General features: G+C 50.4%; 1 protein-coding gene and 1 pseudogene across 1 annotated transcript; both read right to left on the bottom strand.

Moving 5' to 3' along the window:
* Nucleotides 1-983: 983 nt before the first annotated feature.
* Nucleotides 984-9,195, bottom strand: LOC129736260 (tubulin alpha-3 chain-like; annotated as a pseudogene).
* A 745-nt stretch (nucleotides 9,196-9,940) lies between these two features.
* UCN3 (urocortin 3) lies at nucleotides 9,941-10,411 on the bottom strand. The gene has a single exon (XM_055712627.1). The coding sequence runs from the start codon at nucleotides 10,409-10,411 to the stop codon at nucleotides 9,941-9,943; it is 471 nt and encodes a 156-aa protein (XP_055568602.1).
* Between the last annotated feature and the right edge of the window lie 15,721 nt (nucleotides 10,412-26,132).

Raw genomic sequence — 26,132 nt, 5'->3', positions numbered from 1 at the left:
CCCCTCCACCCTTCCCTTGGGTTGTTTAAACCTTCCGCCAAAGCAAAGGCTGTCAGCCCTTCAATTACAGCCTGACTGCAGATCCAGCTTCCCCATCACATCCCAGCCAGCTCCCTTTCTTGGATCACTTACTGGGAGGGGAGCACCCAGTGGAGAAATAGCCTGCTGTGGTCCAGGGGAGCTGTAGCAATCAAGTTAATTCCCCTTTTTCAGCTTATTAGCTGTTCACAGGGATTCCTGCATCGCTTTTGCTGAGTGGCCATCACCCAGCACAAGAAGGAAGAAGTCTAATGCCAGAAACATGTCCCTGGTTTAGAGCTAGGACATTGTTTGGGTGCTTTCACAGGGCTCTGACAGACAGCAGAGGTATTTGAATTCTCATCTCAACTCCAGTTACGGTTCCAGGCAGGCCCTGGAATGCAGGACATAGATTGCTTTAGCAGGGCTCTGCACGGCAGCAAGGGACCAGGGAAACCTGATCCCACCCCCCTGCTATGCCTTGGAGCAGCAAGCAGCACAGAAAACCCAGAGCTGGCCGTTTCAGCACACTGACAGGGCATGGGCAGCCGGTGCTGAGCACAACCATCACTTCAACATTCATTGTAACACGGCAGTCCCACCCCAGGGCAGATGGTTCACATCATGCTGTCACCCACCCCAGTTCACAGGGCTCCCCCCAGCATCTGCAAGCAGGAAAGCCCTACAGATAGGACTACAGTGACCAAGGCAACATGGGAACCACCCTGCAGCCACCACAAGCCAGATTTGTGGCATCTCAAGACAGGAGAAGATGTTTTGCTAATCACTATTTAGTCAACTTTGTACATGCATGAGACTTGACCAAAGAGTTGCTTTCAGACAAGCTGTAGAGTTTCTAAGTCACAGTTCCTCAGACCCAGCCCACCAACTCCTTTCCCTGGGAGGGATTGGCAGACTAGGTTACAAAAAGCTTCTTCCAAGCTGCCTTCCCACAGGTAAAAATATTATTCTTCTCCATCTGCTGAGTCCCTTCCAACCTCCTCATAATCCTTCTCCAGGGCAGCCAGGTCCTCTCTGGCCTCTGAAAACTCCCCCTCCTCCATGCCCTCCCCCACATACCAGTGCACAAAGGCTCGCTTGGCATACATCAGGTCAAACTTGTGGTCCAGACGGGCCCATGCCTCCGCAATGGCCGTGGTGTTGCTCAGCATGCACACAGCCCGCTGCACCTTGGCCAGGTCTCCCCCAGGCACCACCGTGGGAGGCTGGTAGTTGATACCCACCTTAAAGCCTGTGGGGCACCAGTCCACAAACTGGATCGACCGGCGTGTTTTAATGGCTGCAATGGCTGCATTCACATCCTTGGGCACCACGTCACCTCGGTACAGCAGGCAGCACGCCATGTACTTGCCACGGCGTGGGTCACATTTCACCATCTGGTTGGAGAACTCAAAGCAAGCATTGGTGATCTCCGGCACAGACAGCTGCTCATGGTAGGCTTTCTCTGCGGAGATGATGGTGCATAGGTTGTGAGCGGGAAGTGTATCCGTGGGTAGGGCACCAGGTTGGTCTGGAATTCAATCAGGTCAACATTCAGAGCACCATTGAATCTCAAGGAGGCAGTGACTGACGAGACTATCTGCCCAATCAGCCTGTTGAGGTTGGTGTAGGTGGGACGCTCAATGTCCAGGTTGCGGTTGCAGATGTCATAGATGGCTTCGTTGTCCACCATGAAGGAGCAGTCCGAGTGCTCCAGGGTAGTGTGGGTGGTGAGGATAGAGTTGTAGGGCTCCACCACTGCTGTGGAGACCTGTGGGGCTGGGTACACAGAGAACTCCAGCTTGGACTTCTTGCTGTACTCCACAGAGAGCCGTTCCATGAGAAGGGAGGTGAACCCAGAGCCTGTGCCTCCCCCAAAGCTGTGGAAGACCAGGAATCCTTGGAGGCCACTGCACTGGTCAGTCTGGAGCACCAGGGAAAGAACCAGAAGGACCGAGTTAATGGAGTTATTGTGGTGTCCTTGGATTTAAGCTAAAGTTCTGTGTTTAACCATCAAGATCAAGTCTTTGGGCGTTTGTGGGTTGTTTTTTTTTTCCTGCTTACACACAACCCTCTCACTTCTAGAAGGTGGGATCTGTTAGACACAGCAAATTAAGCTGCTTTTACATTATCTTCTACTTTTGGAGGAAAGGAGGCCTGGCCTGAGGGAGTGACATATTAGGTCAGAGAGACAATACTAACAGTCAAGAAGATTAGGAGAAGTCTGAAAGTCACTACAAGTTTCCACTTAAATCAAGTGTTATCACAGCACTTCTGAGGTCTGTGTGGGTGAAACCTTATGCTCCAGACACTATCACACTAGGGAGGAGAGGTCTAAGGGGAGCCACTATCCAGAAGCTGAGATGTGACATTGTTTGGGATAAGATTTTGGATCAGGATTGACACAGCAAACCCTACACACATTAGGGGAAAGCCCTCTTGCCTGGACAGTCAAGTCGCAGCTGCTTCTTTTCCTGCTTACGCTGGGGGCATCTTTAGTCCCTGGTTTTCCCCTTAAGTCCCAAGCAGCAAGACCTACACCCACAGGCATCCCATTGTGTTGTTCCAGGTCACAGTGGCATTTTCAAGCCAACCAAGATATGCTCGGTTTAGTCTCACCACTGCCTCCCTCTCTCCACCCCAGCCACCCAGCCCATTGCATCTCTTGACAGCCAGGGCAAAAGCAACCAGAGCGCTATGCAGAAGACCCTCCACAAGGTTTTTACCATTTTACGAGCTCTGTCAACAACAGAGTCAATGATCTCCTTCCCAACGGTGTAGTGGCCCCGAGCATAGTTGTTGGCAGCATCTTCTTTGCCACTGATGAGCTGCTCTGGGTGGAAGAGTGTGCGGTAGATCCCAGTCCTGATGTCATCTGGAGGGAATTCAGATCTCATGAGTGTCACTAGCATAAGATCTGCTGTCTGCCAAGTTACTTGCACTAATTTAGATGCAGTTTTACATGGAAGCTAGCAGCCTCACCAAGAGTTTAGGTGGCCAACACCACACTTCAGGTACAGAGAAGTTATTGCCCCCACCCCCAAGAGTTCTGGAGACCTTCCATGACTTACCAATGACAGTAGACTCTAGGTCAACAAATATTGCCCTGGGTACATACTTCCCTGATCCTGTCTCACTGAAGAAGGTCCCAAAGGAAGAGTCTGCTTGCCCTGGGAATTCACTGGGGAAGAATCCATCTGGCTCAATCCCATGCTCCAGGCAATATAATTCCCAACAGGAATTGCCCATCTGGACACCAGCCTGGCCAATATGGATAGAAATACACTCCCTCTGCACAGGAATGGGAGAGAAGAGAAAGTTAGGAGTGTACACTGAGGAATTAGACTAAAGCTGGCACTTCTGAATGTCTTTATAGAGCATGTGGCTAACAACCTATGGACAAGAGGAACATTAAGCCAGCTTGGTGGCAGCCAGGACACTTTCTCTGTAGCAGGCACCCAAGAGCTGCTGAACAACCCACAAATAAGTATTAGCACTTCAGAGAGATGCTGCAATCTCCCAGCAAGGCAGATGCAGAGAGCAGGGTGTTGTGGCAGGTCCCTCCGCATCCCAACACTCATTATATTGCTCAAGAGCCCTGTTACCAGAAGCAGGCCACCACGCCCAGCTGCTGAATCTACAGTACATGGTGGCTATCAGGTCCAACTGCTCATGGTTTCTTCTCTTTGCTTTGCTGATCCTGCCTTGGGGCAGGAGACAGGGCAGAGACAGCCTTCCCAGGTACTGTATCTGGTGCTCTCAGCTGCAGAGGAGGGAATGATTCAGCCCAGCCAGCCTTAGGCAGCAGTGGGAACACTCCCACCATGCTCCTCCCAGGGAGGTACAGGCAGACTTCTCCCTGCTCAGACAGCAGCAGCCCTCTGCTTCTCTCTGATGGGAGAAGCCAGTGCTGTTGAGCTTCAAGAACTGACTGTCAGAGTAGTTTCTCATCTCCATTTAGATTAGATACAGCTATGCAGGATCACTGATTAGAGACAGCTGGAGAGAATCCAAGCAAGAAAGCATTTCTTCATTACCTCCATACAAGACTAGTAATTGCCCCATAAAGCAACTACTCTTGGCTTGGCTAGAGAGGAGTCCCTGTACAGAAAGTGTGGTTGTGCTGTTGAATTCCTTGACACAGGAGGCTGTGAAACCCAGGCTTTTGGGCTCAAAGAGACTGGACTAGAGACTTCTACTGAGGCTCACTAAGGGAAAAAACCCATGTCCATTTCAAGAAGCCCTGAGCTACAAGATAAGAAAGTGTCAGATGGGCTTACCCAAACCTTAGTCTGCCTTCACCATCTGCTTTTAGCTGTGGCCTAGGCAGGACACTGCACCAGCACAGCAACTCTCAAGTTATCTTCTTGCAAGAAGCCTGGCACAGCAGGACCCCTACCAAGCACAGACACAGGGCAGCAACATCCTCCACTACAGCAAAGGGTCCTGCCCTGGGTGTTGATGTTTAATATAGCAGCCCTCAGCCACCACCACTGCACTTCTCTTCCTAAACAGTCCCAGGACAGCCTTAACCACCCCCAACACCAAGGACAGAACAGGGATGCTGAACCAGTCTCCACAAGGAGAGACCTTCATCCCCTGTTCCAGGTCTGCCCCAGCCCCACAGCAGCACCAGATGGGCACCTAGCTCAGTCATGTATTGAATACCACCAGCAATACCTTCAAAGTATCTTCACACAGAAGGATAAACAGGTCTGAAGGCATTTCAGCAGAGTAGCCCTCCCTAGGTCAGGAAGAGGGGGACACCAACATTTGCAAAGCCAACCCAGCACTGGACATGCCCAAGCACAAGCTCTGCGCCTTTAGGAACCCCTTGTCCAGGGCTCACATGCTCCCCCATACCCCACAACCAGTTTTACACCCACGGAAGCACACAGCCAGGGGCAAGACATCTCACTGGGAAAAAAAAAAGCCATCGCCAGCCTCACCCTCCTGCAGAGCCAGGAAGGACCAGCCCTGACTATCAGAGAGCAGACCCAAGCCCCACAGCTACTCACCATTGCTCCAAACCTCCACAACCCCTTACCACACTTAGAACCACCTCCCTGGAAGCACACCCTATCTGCCTCCCTCTTGGGCTTTTTATAGAAGGTAGAGCTGGGCTCTCTGCTAAAGGGGTCCCTCCTGTCCCCTCCTTGTGCAGCCACCTGCTGGCAAAGGGTTCAGGTGTTTCTGCTCCAGGAGGGATAGCCATGTGGGGTAATCAAGGTTCTTTGAAGGATTTGCACCTGCAAACCCATAGAGTTTGGAGTTTCTTTGGCTTTTAAATATTCATTCAGAATTGCTTTCCCTACGATGTCTAAGAGCACTTTCTGTGAAATCAGAAAAGGAGCTTTGAATGGTTATTTTTTGGGGGTGGGGGAGCATGTGGAATTATTTATTTATATATTTAAAGAATTATGCTAATTTTTAAAACTTTCATTGCCATCTTCAGGGCTGGAAATGTGTTTTCTGTGTTCCATTGCCCTTTTCCAAATGCAAACAGCACGTCTGTTGAATCTCTTGGGGATGGACAGGAGTTGCAGAATGGGGCTCCTGCCCTGGGATAATGTCATGGGGCTGGGATTGGTTCTCCAGCACTGGTGCCCCATGAGGAAGCCAGGCTCTCCCAGCTCCAGGGCAGTGTTGGCCCATCGAACGCAATCCAGCTACCCTGGCTGTGCCTGAACTTTGCAGCATCCCCCTTTCCTGGCCCCAGGCCATTGACAGTGCAGAGAGTGGAGCTCTCCCCAGCCTGTCCCATGGAGATGGGCCTCACTGCCAGAGGGGAATGTAGGACCTGTGTGGTCCTGGAACACTGGTGGAGATGGGACTTTTCTGTTCCTCAGTGTCCCTTCTCTAAGATAGGGATAAGAGCTGTTAGGTGGCAAAAAATCATCAGAGATGCTGAGGCTGTTCTGTGATGTGGGGCTGATGGATGTCTGGGGGGACTTGGGACAGACAAGGAGAGAGGTGACAGTATATGGCATAATGCCAGGACTGAGGGGCACCAATGTGACCACCACTTTGCAAATGGACAATGGTTTTATTTTCCATGCAGCATATAAAAAAGCAAAACCTCACGGACATGGGATGTCTCAGGGGCCAGAAACACAAGTTGTAAAATCTGATTTAGACTTAAGACATGGGAATGGGCTTTATGGGACCTACTAAGTCTCATGGTCTGGTGCCCTGGATATGGGTGGTTTACCCTCTGCCCTACCACCTCTCTTGGGTTCAGTGGGAAAGTTGGGGTCTTCTAAGAAGAGGAACAGAAAATGGGACTGCCCCAGGGCACAACTCACAGAAAATGGTCAGGAAGGCAACAGTCCAGAGTCACAGCAAAAGCACGTGAGAGGGACATAGAGCAGAGCAAATCACCCATCCAGCAGCCAGTGGGTCTGTGGCTGAAACTGGGGACAGTTTCTTATCCTTCTTCAAATAATTGGGTTGCTTTTGCATCTTTATGTGCTCCTATTCATATCACAAATTGTGTTGACAGAGTTCCATGCAGAGCTCCTGGGTGGCCAGGGGTAGCCCTGTTCCTGGAAGAGTTGGTTACAGCTGGCCCAGCTCAGAGCAGGACCGGACATCCCAGGAGTGGGACAAAACATTCCAAGAATGGGACAGGACATCCCAGAAGCAGGCTTTGATGCCACCAGGGATGGCTCCCTCTAGGTGTATCTGCAGCCTGAAGTGCATCTCACCACCCTGCTTAGGGATCATCTCCTGATATAACTCTGCCATGTTCCCTTGCTCTCTGTCCCGAGGTGCATGGGCAAACTCTGCCTGTGGTTGCTGCTGGAAATCATCTTGGTTTTTTTAGCCAAGACCCCATGGATGTGAGTGTGGATACCTCCTTGCACAGTGGGAGTGCATTTTTGGCCAGATGTTTGATGCCCATTGAGTTACACTGCCTGAATCCCTTCCTCAGCCAGATGGGCATGGGACCTCCTTGATCCCAGGATGAGGTTCAGGATCTGCTGTCCTTGGGGGCTGTCTAAATCACTGCAGCATCTCTGGTTTGCTCTGGTGTGGGTGAAAGAAGCCTCTGAGCATTATCATGTGGAGGAGGAGAAGGAGGACGAGGGCATTCCTGGAGGTCTGGGAAGAGCTGGCTGCCTGGGGTAAGGATTATGAAGAGACTGGAGGGGACCTGGCAATGGAGGCAGACAGGTATGTTGTGAGTGTGCAGCAACTGTGCACCCATGCCTGAGCAAACCTCTCTTTTTGAGTGCAATACCAAGACTTCCTGCATGAAATGGCAGGAAAGACCAAATCCTCACCTGGCTTTTACAAAACTGCACATATCACCCCAATCAACAATGATGTCTTTTCCAAGCACAGCAGCCTTGGCTCTACATGTTCCCAGGCACAGATGGGTGCTGATGGAGATTTCAGTGCTCCTATTTCTATCCAGCTTCGTCAGGAAATCTGGCTCCTCCAACATCTGCATGTGTTTCAGCCCCTCCAAGCAACCCCTGGTCTCGCTTGGCAGAGGTTGAGAAGGAGGATTAATTTTGGGAGGGTTTGTCCAAGCCAGTGCCGGGTGTGTGTGAGACTCCCTGGCGGGGATGCAGCTGGGGATGGAGGATCTCTGCTTTCCCCATCACTCACTATCAGCTGGTATCTGCTGTCCCTGTCTCAGCTTTGCACGTGCAAGCACAGCCTGGTGCCAGCAAACACCTTGGCTCATCTGCTTCCGTGGTGTCACTTCAATGTTAATTGCCTTCATTAAAGGGGATCAGAAGCTCACTGAGCTCACTCAGCGTGAGCCCCAGGCATGTGATGTTTTGATTTCCAGGCACTAGTGGGGCTGAGATGTTCCCATTGTCTAACCTGGTGCTGGAAAAGGACCTCAAAACCAGGGATGGTGCAGATCCCCATGGCAGCTGGTGGGGGACAAAAGCCTGTTCCCAGCCTGGGCCAGTGCTTTACTGGAGCTCACTGGGGAGCACAGGTGAAAGTCTCTTCAACTTTCTGCTCAGAGCAATGATTTCTCCCTCGGCTCTGAGCAAATCCCTGTTGCTCCTTGCTGCCCAAGGTTACTCTAGACATCTCTGCACCAGAAAGGCTGAACTCTGACAACCTGGGGCACCTCTGGACAACCCCACAAAGGAACGAGAGTATGTCCAGCTGGGTGCCCAGACAGGTCTGACTTTGCTCTACCCTGCTTTGCCTGACCAGATGTGAGTGGGCGTGTGTGCCTCGGTTTCCCTGGGTGTAAAATGGGGACAATGCCTATGTCCTGCTGAACGAGAGCTCAACTTACCAGTGGGGATAGATGTGTAGGGTGTTGGGCTATAAAAATGTATAAAGCTATATACATAAAGTGTACTTAAAGGTCAATATAGTGCAAGGCTACAGCGGATTGCAACAAGGAAAGACCTCGCCTGTACACCCTTGGAGCTGAGGCAGGAGGAGGCCATTGCACAGAGATGCTGTGGGCATGTTGGTGGGTCGTCTGCTGGAGATGTGCGCTATGAGAGGAAGATGCTGAAGGGCCTGGTGTACTCCTTTTTTTTTGTTTTTGCTTTTGGGGTTTGGGTCCTGAGTCCCTGGTCTGTGGATTGTCTAGGATCCTTGACCACCTGAGCATGGGCTTGCTGGGGCTGAATTCAGCTGTGTTGCTTCCTCTGGGTGCTTGGTGGGGCAGCGAGGAGATGCCTCCACCTACATCTCCTCAGATGGAGCTGGTGAGTCCATCTGCCAACCCTTCAACTGGAGATCTATCCCCTCTTAATGTCCCCCCGGAGTGCTCTGGCCATGCCCTAGATGGAGCTGGTGGGAGCTGCTTTGTTGCTTTTGATAAACATCTCCTGGGAAAGAAAGGCCAAATTCTCTCCATCTCCCATGCCTGCTACATGCAGAAATGGAGGTCAGAAGATGAAGTTTCATCTTGGAGCGGGGCTGGGAGGTGAAGAGAACGGCAGATTTAGAGGGAGGGATAAATAGTCTAAGGTGAAGACGTGGGAGCTTGGTGAGCTGGGCTTCAGTAGAAGGTGGAAAAGAACAGGGTGAATGTTTGTGTTGTTGAATGTTGAAGTCTATGCATAGGGAGCTGAAGCTCTACCAACTGAAAAACCGGTACAGAGGTCTACCAGGAAAGGCAGAGTGGTGGGAAAGGTGGGCAGGGATAGACTGGGCAACATGGACAGACCCCATGAGGTGGATCTGGAGCAGCCAGGGAGGCACCTGCAGCTCTTGGGGTCCAGACTCACCTGAGGCCATGGGGTGGCCCTGACCAGTGCCAAACGATGACTTGGGAACACTTGTGAAGGGCCATGTGGATCGGAAGGTTGATGCTGTCCCAGCTGCAACTGCTGAAGGTGCTGGTGGGGAAAGGAGTGGTTGTAAAACAACCTTAAAACCTATAGAGTCCCCAGAAGGGGAAACTGGGAAATTCCTCTTGAGGTCCCCTGCCCATTCTTGCTTTTCCCTTTCCAATGCAGTAATGATTGTGTGTAGGGACAACTTGTGTATGGAGAATTTGGGAGGGAGTAGGGTCTGGATGGTGGTGGAGACAGGGCCATGAAGTTGAGCTGGAGGGAGGTTTTGGAAACCCAGTGGGCCCAGACAGGCCTGATCGAGCACCCAGTGGAGGCGATGGGATAACAAAGCATTGGAAACTCAAGAGATTGTAGCTTTAATTAGAGACCTTCCTGAGGCAATGCGTCCCTTTGCCCTGCTGCAGACACAAGCCTCTTCCCCGCGCGTGGAAATGTCCAGGAGGAGGGATGGAGGAGATCAGGAAGGAGAGAAGGAGGAAGAAGAGGTATGAAAGTTAGGTAGCTCTATGGGTCAAAAATATACAACACTGATATCGTACACGGCCATCAGTCCTGTCTGGCCAGCAAGCTGGGGCCAGGTGGTGGCCCCTTGCAGCCAGCCCAGCTCTGAGTCCCCCCTGCCCTGTGGGGGGTCACTTCCGCCGCCCGATTTGGGCCATGAGGTGAGCATTGGCGGCGGCCTTTGCCCGCAAGTTCTTGGCTTTGGCGATGTTGAAGAGAATGTTCATGATGTTGGTGGGGACGTCGAGGGAGAGGGTGACCTTGGTGCGGCGGTCGCTCTTGGCCCGGTTTTGATACGTCTTCCCCTTTACCTGTGCCTGGGAGACATATTTGTAATGGCCTTCCCCTGGGAACGTCCTTTTCCCCATCTCTTCATCCACCGCATCCTCCCCCACCTCCTCATCTGACACCTCCTCTGGCGATGGCAAGTCGAAACTGCGCTTGTCCAAGATGGTGTTTTCTTCTGGGCGGCTCTTCTGGGCTTCAGCAAGGGCTGCATTGAGGCAGCTGAAGATAGAGGCGGCGCTGTAGAGGTGGAGAGCTTGGCCAGTCTCGGCAGCACAGAGGAGGGCAAGGAGGAGCAGCAGCCTGGTGTGGGCCATTGTGGTGGCCTGCCCAATGGAGAGAGTGAGGGGAGGGCAGAGATGGGCATGAGCATCCTGCCGGGCCCAGGATAGAGCACCCTTGTCTCCCCATCCTCCCACATCCCATAGACCTGGGTCCCTCTCCCAGATTCTGCACTCTTGGTTTCACCTCCCAGGTCTCCCCCATCCCCTCTAATGGTTAGGACAGGTGGGTGGGAATCAGTTGTCCTGGGGCCTCCTCCTCCTAGGTGCAATCCCCCAGCCCTTGGTTTTGGGGTGCTGGGTGGGAGGTGGAATGTCCAAAATGCTTTGCAAAGCTGCAGTCTCCATGAAGGAAAGGATTTGGCCATCCATTTGCTGAAGCACCAGTGCCTGCTGCAGGAGAGAAGGTTTCTACTGTGGGTACCTCTTTGCCTGGAGGAATCTCATTGCAGCCTCCCTGCAGCCCTCTCTACCTTGCTAACTCCTCCATGGAGTAACTGTGGGTACCACCAGGTGCTGTAAAGGTGGGTTTTCCTTTCAGCTCCTCTCTGGTCAGTCTGAAGCCACCAGAGATGTTTCTGTGCTCTTTGAAACCAGAACTTGCCCTTCCACCTGTTCACAAAACTCTTTCTGAAAAGGGCATGAAGAGTGGGGGACAGTCAGCCCCAGTGCTGGAGGTGTGATCTGCCACCAGTCCACTGTGATGGCCCCATGTCCCTTCTCCAGCCCTGACCCTGGGTGCTCCAGGGCTGCCTGTTACGCCATGGCTCCATGCCCAGGACCCCCCTCCACCCTGCGTTCAGGATGGGCTGTCCCATCTGATGGCCCGTCTAGGGTGCAGTCCCCCTGTGGACAGCCCTGCCTGGGGACCTGGGGCCACCTCCAAAATAACATCATAGCAGCGTCACTCCCTGCTTGAAAGACAGTCATTTCTGGGCCTTGAGGGGGACTGAAAACCTTTTGATAACCCTCCTGCTCTGCAAAACCTCCCCATCTCTGAGTCCTGTCTCTCCCAGAAGCGACCCATTGCCCTGTATACCCACCCGACCATTCAAAAAGACCACCGAAAAGGCCACAGGGGATCTCATGGTGAGGGTCTTTGCCCCTGTCGAGGTCAGAAAAGTGTCCCTGGGGCCAGCCCTGAGGGCACATGGCCCCTCCAAGCGCCTGGAGGTGTGCTGGCATTCCCGATCCTCAGACCCCACCTTGTGGCAAGGGCATCGCATGGCAAGCCCTGGCCAGGGGACAGTCCCCGGGGGTGCAGGGCCCTGCCTGGGGCTGGGGTTTCATCACTGATTTGGGGTCACGAACTGATAATTTATTTCCCATGGGGACAGGAGTGTGGAGGTGTCAGGGAGGCTGGGGAAGCCCGTGGGAAGTTCTTTCAGAGCAGGATGGCTCCCTTGGGTCTCCATGGATGTCTGTGTCTTTGGGGATGGAGTATGTGCATCTTCTGGGTATGGAGGCTGTGCACCACTGCATAAGGGGCTGCTGGGTGGGGGAGATGTCCTCAGACCCATCAAAACCAAGTCAAATCACTTGCCCTAGGAGTTGTCACCCTGGACCTGCTCTTCTTCCCCCTGAGCCACGGTCCCTGAAACTGCTGTCACTTTAACTGTCCATCACCGTCCTGTGGAGGGGGAGACTGGGACAGGTTTATCCCCTTAACCCTGCCCTTTGCAGTCCCTCAGAGGGGGAGAATGGGGCAGGTCGTACAGGCAGGATTTGAAGGACCTGTTTAATTTCCACTCCTTTGCCTCACATGCCCCTGCACAAAACCCCACAGAGACACCCCCACCCCCACCCCCCCAGGCAACAGCCACCCCCTTAACTCTGCCCTGTGTCCAGACAAGAGACAGAGGACATGCAGCAGCCATGGCACGACCCAGGCAGCACGGGGGAGGAAACCTTTCCCCAGGCACACAGCCCCCATGCAAGAGCAATTCAGGGCCCAAACCTCTCCTTCCTTCAGCCCCAATTCAGACATTTAAACACTGGGACTTAGTTTTTTGCTTGCAAAAGCTTAACAGGATGAAGATCTTTCTCCTACCCCAAAACCTCCCCCTTTGCAGCTGCGTTTCAGCCTCAGAAGGAACAGTCCCCCTCACAAAAAAAAAAAAAAAGAAAATCCTGGCAGCCCCTGCTAGCAGGGTGGGTGGCATGAATTTAGAGGCTGCTAAATTTCTCACCCTTGTCTACAACCCCTGCTCTCCCTGGGACCCTGGTCCTGAGCTGCCGGGTGGAGAGGCAGAATATCTTCAAAAGGCCTTGCAGAGCTGGCACAGCTGCTGGGAGAGACTGAGCTGGTGTGAGCTGCCGCTGCCCTCTCCAGAGCCACGGAGCAGCGGCTCCTCCTTGCCTGGTTCACAGCTGCCTCAAACGGGTGGCTTGGCCCGGCAGCCAGCTCGGGCTTTTTACACTTAGCAAAACTCTTTGGGGACCTTGGCTGAGTGAGGGGAAAGGCAGAACAAGGGGGTAACGTGGCTGAAATGCAATTCCCCCGGCCCCCGAAAAAAGCAGGAAAAGAAGAAACCCCACATGCGGTGGATCTGAGGAAGTCTGAGTTAAATCTGCCGCTGCCGGAGGGTGACCTGCGGGTGCCATTCCTCAGGGTGGAAATTGCCGGGATGCCCGTGAGCAATTTACAGGCATTATATTGAGGTGGTGCCGACAGCCGCCGCAGGACTATTTGTATCAGCTGAAGATCTGCTTTCAGCTTTAAAGAGGAAAGTCTATTGCTCCAGCAAGGCAGCTCCGGCAAAGTGGGGACAAAGCTATGTGCTGGTTGTCTTGGGCTCCTCGGCAGCAGAGGCGCTGGATTAAAGCTATTTTCTTCCCCGTCAAAAAGTAAGTCTGGAATAAAATACTACTGTGGATGAGACCTATAGACTCTTAAAACTCTTTCTGTCTGATGCTGCCTCCACTTTCCTAATGAATCTCTCCTGACAATGCTGATTCTTGGGCTCCAAAATTCAAGCTGACCCAGTGGGGACAGGGCTGTGCCCTTGTCACCTCCCCATTCCTTTAATCATAGCAGTGATTTATATCTCTACTTTTCAATTTCCCACAATTTCCAAACCTTTCCCATGCTGCCCAGCCTGATTGGTCTCAAAAAATTTTTATAATAATAAAAAAGAATTTTTTTTGCTTAGGAGTGATAGTGAGGGGTTTCTCTTAACACAATTATCTTGAATTGCTTTTCCCTGTCCTGCTATTTTTTTCTTTTTTCTTTTTTCTTTTTTTTTTTTTTTCAGAGAAATGTGGGACCTGATCTCCCGAGGAAAGCACTGAAATATTTAAAGTTTGTGCAAATGAAGGTGGCTGCTGGTTAGTAAATGAAATCCAGGCACTCACCTGGTAGTCCTTGGTGGTCAGGATGGGAAGGGGTTTCTGCGGTCTCACTCTGAGGAGAGAGGCATCAGGCGCGGTCCCCTCAACTTCTGCACCCTTGCTTTTCTTTTATTGTTATTAAGAGGGCTGTGATATTTTTTCTCTCTATGGAAACGCTTTTCCCCTCCCTCGTGTATATATAAAAATGAGCGATCACGGGGTTTGCGTCGTAACTCCAGACGTGGAGCCTTCATTTGGGTATGATTTCATTAAAATGAAATCAGAGGGAGCTGGCAACGTCAGAGGGCTGCGGTGCCTCTCCCCATTCAGAAGGGAAAAAGGGGGCGGGGGAGGGAAGACGTCTGAATCTGACAGCCTGGGAAGAGTCACCCAAAAAAGAGGCTGTTGCCAGTGCCGGGACTTTGGAGGATCACGCAGACATACTTTTCCCCCTGATGCTCCAGGTAGCCAGGCACTTGGTGCAAAGATATTTTAAATGCAGAGGTTTTAATGCCTGTTGGGGTTTGTGGTACTGATTAACAGTGTTATCCTAATTAATGTGTTTCTGTTTGAAGAATGGGGCTGGTGCAGCACCTTGGCAGCATTTTGCTCCAGGTCGCCGCTTGTAACTGCCATCCAAAGCAGGGACAGAATTGCCCTGCTCACACTGGTCTACCTCTGCCTGGTTTCCCATCTCTAGAGGGTTTTCTTCTCCCATGCAGGCAGGAAAATCTATGGAAGACTGAAATTTTGTGAAACTTCTTCCAGGATGTGGTAGCATGGTCCCAGGTGCAGCATGGAGGTAGGGATAATGTATGTCTTGAAAAAAAACACCCTAAAACTCCCAAACCCACTGAGGTCCAGCAGAATTAACTCAGATTGCACTGTGCAGCAGCAAGTCAGGAAACACCCCTAGCCTGGGTTCCCAGTAGCGCTCTGGTCCTGGTGTGGTCAGAGGTCTCCTGAAATGCCCCATGGCACTGGTTTGCAAGCAAGAGTGCTTTGTGCTACAAAAAGGATGGGGATGGAGATCTCCCTGCTGGAAGCAGGTGTTGCTCCAGGTGAGCCTGACATGAGACACCCGAAGGAGTCAGGTCTCTGGTGGAGGGTCCCTCTGATGGCCACCACAGATTTGCAGCTAGGATGGGGGGTCCTGGTGGCCCCAGAACCCTGCTCAGCCCTGCCTGCTTATCAGAGCTCCTCTCTGAAACCTGCTTGGAAATGCCATTGTTATCTTCTTCCAGCAAAGGGCTGGTGCTGTGCAGTTATCCCTCGGAAGGAACAAATTCTACCAAAAGTGGGGAAAATCCTCTGAGCAACCACAAGAAAAGTAATAGCAGCCAACAGTGGCCCTGGATGGGCTCCAAGTTAGGAAGGGGAGATGTTCTTGCTCCTATACCACACCAGTGATGGTCAGAGCAGCTCCTTTGGAGAAGAGGAGCCATGATTGTGGATATTCTAGGATGAGCATCTTTGAGCTTCTTTCCCAGCCCCTGAAGATGCTGGCTGTTATCTGAAAGGCAGCGACCAGTAACACTGAGAGCTCCCCTTTGGCTTCAGTCCTGGGTTGAGCATTTTCCCCTTAATCACCTACAGCTGTTGGCTGAGACACATCAGGATCCACCGCTCCAGTAATTCACTCCTCTTTCATTTTCATTTGAAGCTTTCATCTCCTGGACTGACGTTTTCTTTTCCCCTCCTTCACTGGGACCTGGAAGGCAGTTTGGTTATCCAAATCTTTGGAGACTTTGGACGTATTTCTGGGCAAGCAAACCCACTTGCAGACTTTAACACAAAGAGCTGGGTAGGAAACTCCTTTAGAGGGACTTCTTCCCAGCAAAAGAGAGGGAAAACACCATCTGGCCCGCAGTCCTCTCTCCCTTCCCTCTGGCAAACACTTGTGGGCTCATTTATTGCAGAGGCACGAGTTTTCTCTAAGGGCTGCATGGTCCCTGGAGCTGATGAAACCCTTCAGCTCATGCTCTGCAGTGAGGAAGCAGTGATAGATGAGAGCTATTTCCAACCTGTCCCCTGTGGTGGAGGTCCATTAAAAATGATTTCCCCTTGTGGTCATTGTGGATGCATGAGTGCTGATCCTCAGCAGCCTTCGCTTCCCCCTGCTTGGCTTGTGTCCTGCCTTTCCTTGACATCCACGGGGTAAGAAGGGCTTGAGTCAGCACCGTTACCTGGTAGCTTAATTAGTGTTGGTGGATCAGGGGACATTGCAGGGCAAGACCTGAAGCTTGGCAGGAGGTATCTAACTAGCTTTTTGAAATATATGCAATTCTTTGGGTGGTGCTAAGCTCCACCCAGGTTTGACTCAACCTGGGATTGACTACCCATGGAAGAAAGCTTTGTGCATGGGCTGGACAGTGAGGGCTTTGCCAGTGTTTCTCTCCCATCATGCCTCCTTGGAGAGGTGTGTATTGCATCCTTCTGCCCCCTGAGGGCTGCAGATGTTTGCTATGGTCCTTGCAGAATGATCGGGAGACCCTTGGACCCTGTTTGGCTTAGACGACTGATGGCCCTGCATGCTTCAGGCTGGGTTATGAACTCACCACCCCTGATTTTGTTGGTCTGGAGATTGAAGAACGGGGTTGACCATGTAAATACATGTGGGATGGGAGCTCTGGGTGCTGACCTGGGCGACATGTGCATCATGAGTGGTGTGTGGGTGCTCAGAAAGTGGGTTCCCTTCTGTCTACCAGAGCAGGATGTCTCCACCCCATGCTCTGGCATCACATCCCATTGGATTAAAGAAGCACTTAAAAAGGGCTGGGGGAACAGCTGAAAATACCTCTGGTGGCATTTTGGACTCAGTTGTCACCTGCTCAGAGGAGATTATCTGAGGGATATAAAAGATGTGGAAAGGTTGTTGCTTCTGGCATGGGTCGTGGGTCTAGCATCCCCTGGCCCCAAAGGTAGGGCAAAACTGGTACCCCAGAAATCAAAGCCTGGTGAACCCCTCTGACACAAGGACTTGGTGTCCAACATCACCTCCAGGAATTTCAGGTGTTCAGGTAAAAACTGAAGCCTTGCTATTGCCAAAATCACTGGGAACTTGTGATTCAGGTACCTGGGGAAGGGAATATAGGTTAAGGAAAGGCACGATGTCAAAGTATATTAATTAAGCCTTCCTAAAACTCACTTTCTCCCAGAGGTGGTGAGGTCTTTAACTTACTTCAGCGCATCTAAAAAAGTAAATTAAACTATATGAAGACTGTAAGCTGGGATAGGGTAAGGTCTATTTAGCTGCCCCCACACAAGTGATGGCTGCTCTACCTTTGCAACCATCCCATCCCTTCTGGTGGGGTGGTGGTCCTCTTTTACAGAAGCTTTCCTGAGGTTGAGAGGAAAGCATGTGTGATGGAGGGAGAACATGTGAATGTGTGTTTTTTTATCCACTGTGATGCTTCAGGCTGGGCCCATGGATTGTGTGTAAATGGTTGGAAACGGGATGTTCAGCATTTCCCAGCCTGTGGCTGCAATAAGGTGACTTGGGGACATTGGGGAAGGGCTGATTCCCATACTAGGAGATCCTGTGGGACCCTGAGGGGGTGTTTGTCAGTGCCAGCTGCCGCTTGGGCTCTTAGGTGTCTGCAGCTACTGCTTCAGTCTTGCATGGGGGGGTGACAAGTGCAGTTACCCACTTCCACCATGGGTCCATCTTCACATGATTGGGGTTGAACCTCACCCCATTGGACTGAATTGGGTGGCAGTGGATCCCAAAGGTCTCAGGGAGCCAGGGCACAAGAGCAGACTGAAGGGCGCAAAGTGACTCAATGCTTAACAAATTGCTTTCCTGGGCAGCCAGGCTTGAGACAGATCATCTCCATGACTGCAAAGGTGAAAAGCAATCAAAACCCTAAAGACATACTACATTTGAAGGAGTGGTGTATACACATGGGTCCCCATCAAAACTGAATCCTCCTGCCAGAATGACCCATGTAAATGTCAGTCTACTTATTCTTTTTCTGCAGATGGACAATATCTACCTGAGAGAAGCTGGGGCATGGAGGTGAATGTGTTTCCTGTCATTCAGCAGGTCACTGCTGAAGCCAGACAGTGAAAGCCATCTCCAACTCCTTAGCATATACTAGGGTATATTTCTGTGCTTTATTTACCCATAAAACACTCTGCTGTTGGGAAGGCTTAGTGTACTACAAAGTCCTTGCAGGAGGCAAATCTGCACGCCAGACATGGAATCTTCACAGTGATTTTATTAGGGGAAAATAGGAAAGAGAAGGCAGCACCTAAGAGAGAAAGATGAAGAAAGTCAAACTGCCTGGTTCATCCCTATTAGTCTGCTTTAAAAGCAAACCAGACCGTTTAAACTGTCACTAGCTGGCTACTGCGGCTTGCAGATCCCTGCTTCGGTCTTTGCTTTCTCAGGGGACCAGAGAGGAGATTTTGCTGCAAAACTCAAAATAACCCCGGCTGACCCTGGAGAAGGAGGGAGCTGTGCCACGAAGAGCCTGGGGCACTCCTGAGAGCTGGATGGTGGCAGAGGGGACTCAAACTCCGAAGTTTCTCTGAAAATTAGCAAACTTACAAAAAATATAGGTTTTGTCATGAGCACCCTCACACATCTCCCTTGTGCGTCTGTCTCTTCAGGAGCAGGACACCTTCCCACCTCTCTGCAGCCTCTCTTGCCAGCCTCAATTTCCTTCTGTGAATCATCATTTAAAGCCCAAATGTGGGCAGCCAAAGAGGATCTTATTAAAGTTTCATCACTACAACCATTCCGCTACTGGGAAAAATAAGATGAAGTGACTTTTGGTCATATCATACCAGAAGCCTTGAAAGCAAAATGCATGCCCCAAATACCAGCACAGAAGTCTTGCCTGGCGCAGGGAGGCAAAGGCAATGCAATGCGCGGTCCTGTTTACCACTTCCAGCACCAGAATTGCACAGAAGAGTCAGACACGGATGCACTGTAGGTCCATAGAGGGACAGAAGGGAGTTTTCTGGTTTGCTTTGTCACTTCTTTAATAATCTCTAAGACGCAATTTGCATTTTCAAGGCTGTGGAGGGGGAAGGATTGTGCTGTAATGCGAGGTTGCCCTTTTCCCATCTCTCTCTGTAACCCCCCAGTGAATGGCCCTTCCTCTCCCATGAGGCTGACTTTTGGTGGGTTTCTCTTCCCCATAACCCCATTTTGGGATGATTTTCACTCCTTCTGACAGGTCACAAGCAGCAAGTCTCTGTGTGTCTCTCCAAGGTGGCCATATTGCAGGCACTGAGGGATTGGAAAGCCCCATCGCTTCGAGCTGGGACCTCAGCAGAGGGAGGAGAGGAGCTGGGGACATGGAATTTGTTAGTTTTTCAAGGGGTGAACTGTTAGTTTGTCTTTCTTTTTTCACCTTCTTGGCCCTGAGACCCTTGCTGCTGCTGTGGCATCACAGGGGATTTACAGCCCTGGTCATACACAAAGCACTTGGCTGCCTGTAACGAGCAGCCCCCCACCCCACCTTCAGTGTTTCATGTTCCTGGCAATTAATTAGCTCTGCTTTGAGCTTTTGATGCCAATGTGATATCAGAAAGCCTCTCTGGGATAAAATGGGCTGGGGCTATTGTACAGATTGCTATATTTGCTTCTCCAAGAATCACTTGGGCCAAGCCCCAAGACCAGCTTCACCACTGACAACCTTTAGGCATGAAATAAAGCTTGGCTCTTGATGCTTCCCCTCCAAAGGGAGGAAAAAAAAAAAGCAATGGAGAAGAAAAAATAATCTTAAATCTTCCAAATTTTCTTTCCCAAGTGTTTGCTGCAATGTTTTTATCTGCTTCCTATTGCACCTCCTACCATTTCTTCAAAGAGGTGTTTGCACCTATCTGTACACATCGTATGTGCCTGCAGGTACATGGGCATCACATCTCTGGTTGGAAAGAAATCAAGAAAAAAATAAATGTAAAGGGAGTCAGCAGGAGTCTGGATCCACATGCAGGAGTGGCTCTGGCCTCAAGGCATTTATCCCCATAGCAGGTCCTAAACGTAAAACCTATTTATATCCCATGGAGTGAAGAGGAAATCAGGGATCACTCCCACTGGTAAGGTTGCAGCAGCTGGATGAGGCGGGTGGGAGAGACATTGCTCAAGAAATGCAATGGTTGTTTCTCTACAGCTGGGTTAGCATTTCTTTGCCACTAGGATTGTGGCCATGGGATGGTCCCTTGACTCCATGATCCATGGAGAGGTGCTTGGGGTGGTTTCAGGGGCAGGGTGGGACACATTTGGGGGATGTAGGGCCCACCAGTGGGGCTCAGGGTCCTGGGCTAAGGGATGCCCAAGTCAGGAATGGCTCCTCACTCATCCCCTAGGAAGCCTGAGGGATCAAGTGGGATTTACCGGGGTGGTCTGGGGTGCAAAATGAGACAGAATGCCTGAGGCATCTCCTGCAGGACCAGTGGCTCCTGGATGGGGAGAGTTTCTCCTTGACTTTCCTCCTGACTTTGCTCCTGCTTGTCCCAGCTCAGACAAGCACACCTGCCTTCCTGGCACAGAAGTTTTTTTCTGTTTTTTTCAACATTCCCCTCCTTCTCAAGGGTGTTGTGGCTGTTGGGTTTCGATTCTACCCTTGCCGTGGGCAGGGTATAGTGTTTACCAGCAAGAGGCTGTAGATACCAATACAGGGACATAATCACCAAAACAGTGATTACTATTGTTCCAAAACCCGATGGATATCACCCAAAAGAGCTGCAGATGGCATGCAAAACTCCCCCGCCCCCCACAGAGCCCAAGCACGGAGGATGTGGTGGAGGTTTTTGCAAGATGGACTTGCCAGTGCTCAGGTCCAGCCCTGCATTAACTCATGGCCGTTTGCCTCCACGGCGTCTCCAGAGCCTAAATTACTCCTGCTCTAAAAATACCATGCAATTAATTAACCTAGCTAAGTGCAATTCAGGTTGGTGACATAGCGATGAACTTTTTTGTTGCTTTTGACTCTGGCAGGAGTGAAGACAGGAGCTTTTGTCAGCTCTCTCCCAAACAGCCTGTCTGCTCCAATCTGCCGGGCGCAGCCAGAGGATGCTGGATGATGCTTGGGGCCCAGCTGTCGGTGCTGGAGGCCATTTGAGGGACTGTATCATTATCAAATTACCAAATTACACTGGCCTGGCCTCTTCATCTCTTGTGATCCATTTTCTTTTGTCAGGGTTGCTAAGGAACTGCCTGTGGACATTGAACGCTGCGATGAGGAGAGTTTCTCCTTTGCACCTTCTTGCAAGACTTTGCTGGCTAGATGCACAAGAAACAGCCTCCTGCAAAGGGGCTGAGTGTGCTCAAGCTATAGGTGCATATATATTCACAGATACAGACACATGGGCTCAGCTCTGGAGCTGTGTGATCCGTACGAAGCAAATGATAGGGTCACTTGTGCTCCAAAATTGCCCTCCACTTTGCAAACTCCACGAGGGTTTGTGAAGCCGGTTTTATGTGTATCAAACCCCCAGCTTTTCACATGTTTGCGGCATGCAATTTGTGCTTGTCAAAAATGACTTCTTGTAGCAATATTCTTTGCTTTCTAAGTCCTTTCTCCAATGTGTGTTCAGGAATCTTCTGGCTTCACCCTGTTTGGAGCAGCCCCAGCTCCCTGCACCTGGAAAGCATCCGGCTCATCAGCAAATCGTTCAGTCCTAAAAGTCTCCTCCACCCTGCAATCAAATAATTTCAAGAAACTCAATTAGAATGACATGACATTTCCAAAGAAACACCAAGGATGCATTCCGGTAATATTTTGGCCCTGCCAAAGTAGTTGAGATGGCAAATCAATAGTAAACATTTAAAGCTAGATGTATTTACAAAAAAAAAATCAAGTTACCAATTTCCTATTATGCCTAAGCTTCCAGAGCACTGATGGGAAATTCGAACTGCATTTAATACACCTAGAAGAGGACTGAACAGCTTGATCTTATATACTTGCCCACAATATTGGTTTTCACTTCTCAAGTCTTCCGGCCGCTTGCAAATCTGGATTAAGTCACCTGGCTCCCTGGTGAGCTACTGCTTTGGCCTGTGCCATAAGCACGGTTTATTGTGAAGGGTCTTGAGCCAAATCACCTTCGCTGAGAGACTATGACCTTCTCCTTTGGCTACATCTTGACCACGAAGCTAGGAGGCCAAATTTGTCCCCCAGGCTTGGCTTTGGGACATGTGTACTCCTCACCAAGCTTGGACCAAAAGTTGACAAGAAGTTCTGCACTTAGAAAGGTGAAGTCTTATTGTAAGTGATGACACTGGTCTCAAAAGTAAAAATGAAGGTGTTGGCCCATTTGTTTGGTGTCTGAGAATAATGAGGCAGAAAGAGAAATTCCTGATGTTGTCAGGCAGGTCCAAGGTTCCCCATGTCCATTTGCTCACCTACTTCTGCCTCCAGACCCTCACTGTGCTGCTGATTCACGGCTATAAAATCATCATGCAATTACTTTTTCCTACTGTCTCCTCAGACTTGATGTCAACTTAACATGCCTGCCAAGGGATTTGCCAGCCCACAGCGATGCACCCTTCTCTTCTAATGCCCTGATTGAGTTGATAGCTGGAGTGGGAAAGTGAAATGAGGGGTTAGGCTCTCTGGGGGAACAACCACAAGATGGAAGAAGTCTTTCTCCTCTTGGTTTTGATAAATAAGTGCCACTTGGAGTTATTAATGAGCTGGCTGGTGGCAATGGTTCACAGGAGGTGATGTTGTTGCACCCTGAATTGGAGAAAGGCTCTTAGAATCTCCTGGAAACATCTCCATTGTCCTGGTGGGAACCCAACACTGCAGCACACAGGGAGGGCAGAGATAAGGCTTGGGGGCAAACGCCCAAAAGATGTCCTGGGAGGATTTAAGGAGCTGAATGAATGCAATGCCAGCCAAGCTGTGGGACAGGGACAGGCCATCTAATGACCCTGAGCCATGTGCTGGGGACATCGGGTGATTTGCACACCAAATCCACACAAGCGGTAGTCTGTAGGGTGTAGATATGCCCCATGTATCATCATATCACCAGAGATGGTGCAGCCACACACAGGCTGGCTTGGTAGGATGAGGCACAGTTTAGAGTTTCCTGTGATGACCAACCCAAAGCCTTTCTTTTTAACCCCCCCCCTTGGGAAAACCTTCCTACCTTGCTGGGCCAATCCCCATGGACCTGGGCAGGGCTGGCCAAGTGCTGGACCCTGGGTAACACACAGTCTTGAACATCCCAGGAGGAGCCAAGGACAGGGAGGTGTGTGGGAACATCCAGAACCGGGTCAGAATAGAGCTGGTGCAAAGTTACTGCAGCCCCATAAACACACACACGCACACGCACGTGCACGCACACACACACACTCTCTCTCTCTCTCTCTCTCTCTGCTGGCACTAGTAAAACACCACAAGCTTTGAACTGACCTCACACCCTGGGTCAGCTGATGGTGGCTGCTCAAGCACGACAACCCGTTATTTCTGCTAGAGGCCATTGGTGTCTTCACTGCAGGGATACATGTAGGGTGAGCACCACACCAGAGAAAAGGGAGATGCCAAGGTTTTCTTTCTTACAATAATAAATATTATTAATGAGCTTTTTCTGTATTAATTAAATAGTGAGAACTATGACACTGTTAAAATGTTAATTGGGCTATTGGTCATTTCTTAACTCTGTGTTTACAATGTGTCCCCTTTTACCCACACAGATAATTTTGCTTCAGTCCAGCCATGGGCTAGTTTGCATCAGAAAGGACTGTTTGGAGCACAGGGGTTTGCAAGCAAAGATATCCCAAATCAAATCAATGTGAGGGAACCTCTCTGGAAGTGCATCCCCAGCCTTTCATATGGCTAAGTTCCTTCCCCCCGCTTTCAAGGCTCCAAAGTGCTGTTTCCTCTGCACAATTTGGGTGTTCAGCAACTTGTACCCTTGGCAAGGTCCCACCTAAATAAAGATTTTGATACTAGGGTGACAAATGAACTTGAACTTGTGGGTCTTGGCGCTACATTAGGGCTCCCTTTTCTTGTGCACAAGGATTATTTTTGTCAATGCAATTTAGGAACAAAGTTTTTTTTCCTGGTGGTTGCAAATGCTTTGCTTACCCGGATGGTCTCAACATTCCTGGGCTGATGCAGGAGCTGGAGTTCATGTCACTCTGTGTCTTCTAGGGTCAGCAGCTGCAACACCTGCACAGCCAGGCACCCTGCGAGCTCCCCAGTCCAGCCGGGGCTCTGCAGACATCAGCATCATGCAGCCTTCCTCGTGAAGTGTCCCTTATCACTGAGATGCCGGGGAAATGTGAAAATGTACAGTGTTTCTCAGAAAAACATCTGTTTCTGGATGCCGTGGCCTTACCTGGAAGTGCGTAAATGCTTTCTTTTGGGTGACACTGAGCCCATTGCTTTGCTCAGCTGGGAACATCTTATTTCTTTTCTGAGGGAATATTTTTGTTGCCAAAGTACATTTTGATACAGAACATCATTTCAAGAGGAGAGCCTGCAGATGTCAGTCTGAAAATGGCGCTTGTATCGTTGTCAACATATACCAAATTCTATTTATTTTATTTTATTTTTTTTAAGTAAAAAAGATCCCAGAAAGCTCTGCTTGTCTTTCCTCGGTTCCTGGGACATTGTGGGTAAGGGGAATCCTTCTACCTATGCTACCAGTAGCAATGAGGCGACTCAGAAACCAGGGAAATCTGAGTTCAGCCTTGGCAAATTGTGCAGAAAATTTTTAATAAAACCCACTGATTTCCTAACCATGTCCCCAGCAATCCCATTCCACCATGAATCCTCATTTAGCCATTATGTTCCCAACCAAGGGTGTCTGGGGGAGGAAAGGCAGTTCCACTGCAATCCTTGAAGATGCAATGCAATGTACATTCTTCAATGAAAATATTTTTTTGTTTATATGGGACATAAGAATGATCGTTCACAGAAATCCTGGGCATGTCTGCTGGGGACCTGTTATGGTGAGAGGAACTGCAGCTTGCACCCATGGATGCTCACCTTGCCAGGGCACAGCAGGGCTCCCCAGACAAAGGACTCGGAGGCCAAAATGCTAGCACCAAAATACTGGGGAGAGTCCCACCAAGCCGATAACATGAGCAGCAATGACACGGTCAGCTGGCCCATACCACATCTCCGAGGTGTCATTTTTAGACTCCAGGTTTCCTACCTGGTAGCAACTTGACAGCAATTTTCCTTGCTCATGGGAAAGGCACAGCATTTTTCTTCTGCTCTTTCTTTGGCAAACTGTAAAAATTTCAAAAGCCAGAAGAGAATTCCATGCCATCGGAGCTGCTGTGACCCTTCCCAGGGGCTGGCATGTTGTGCCATAGTGTGCACTTGGAGGAGATGCTGTTGGATAGGACTCCTCAGCTGGGTCCATGTGCCCACCAAAATGCAGAGGCTTAGCCTCCAACTTGCTGGATTTCCACACCTCTCCGGGCAGCAGCTCCAAACACCTTGAGGACCTGGAGGTGGCATTTTGCAGGGAGAAGCCTGGTTTTGAGCCCTGTTTTCTTTTTACTCTACAGTTTGGGATCTTCCCAAGGAATGGTCAAGTGAAGGAGAAGGTGGGACTTGCTAAAGGCCATGGAGGGTTTAAGGTCAAGCTGAGAGGCCATGGGATGGGGCTCAACCTGCCCACCCGGTCCAACATGGGGAAATAGAAATTCCTATTTCTATTTCTATAATTTTTTCTCTCTGCCTTTCTCAAAGAGTTACTGCTTCCAGGTGAATTATGAACTAGAATTATACACCACAGCATTAACACACTTTTATTTTACAAAAATAAACCCAGGCGTATGTGTTACCTGGTTTTGCACAGTAGTTCTGCAGGGTGAGTGGTGCAGTCCTGAGCCTCTGGACATTTCGGCTTTTCTGAGCAATCAGATGTCTCTCTCTCCTCATACCACTTTATTTCCTGCTCATAATTACAGTTTTCCAACATTTTTTTTTCAAGCATCCCTTGCCTCTTCACGTTAAATGGGTTGTCTTGCTCTCCCAGTCTCCGAGGTGTCCTGGAGAGACTTCTCACAGCTCCATTTCTCTTTGGTTTAAACAAGGCAATTGCAGCTGATCACCTCCCTCTGACTGGTTTTCATAAGTGAGGAAAGAGAAAACAAAGGGGACGTTGGAGATTGGCTGCAGCTTGGGCTCCCTCTTGGACCTCCCATGCTCACAATGAGTGGGGACGTCCCTGACACTATGGGATTGGCTATGACAGGTCATGTCACAACATGTCAGACATCCGTAAAGCAAATGTCTCTGTCTGGGCCAGCTCCTGGCACTATTTGGGGTCAGTCAGGAGAAATGGGCACATACAGGACCCATGGACCTGGCTTGGGTTTGGATGACTCTTACGCCCCAGTGGTTGGTTCTCCCCAGAAAGGGAGTGCAGACACAGTGCTGGAGGTATCTACAGCTCCTTGGTGAAGCCTACACTGTCTCTTAATGCTTATGCCCTGGGGTAAGGT

This window comes from Falco cherrug, chromosome 5 (genome assembly GCF_023634085.1).
Source record: "Falco cherrug isolate bFalChe1 chromosome 5, bFalChe1.pri, whole genome shotgun sequence".
Taxonomy (NCBI): domain Eukaryota; kingdom Metazoa; phylum Chordata; class Aves; order Falconiformes; family Falconidae; genus Falco; species Falco cherrug.
The sequence above is the reverse complement of the archived record's forward strand: the minus strand, read 5'-3'. Positions and strand labels throughout refer to the sequence as shown.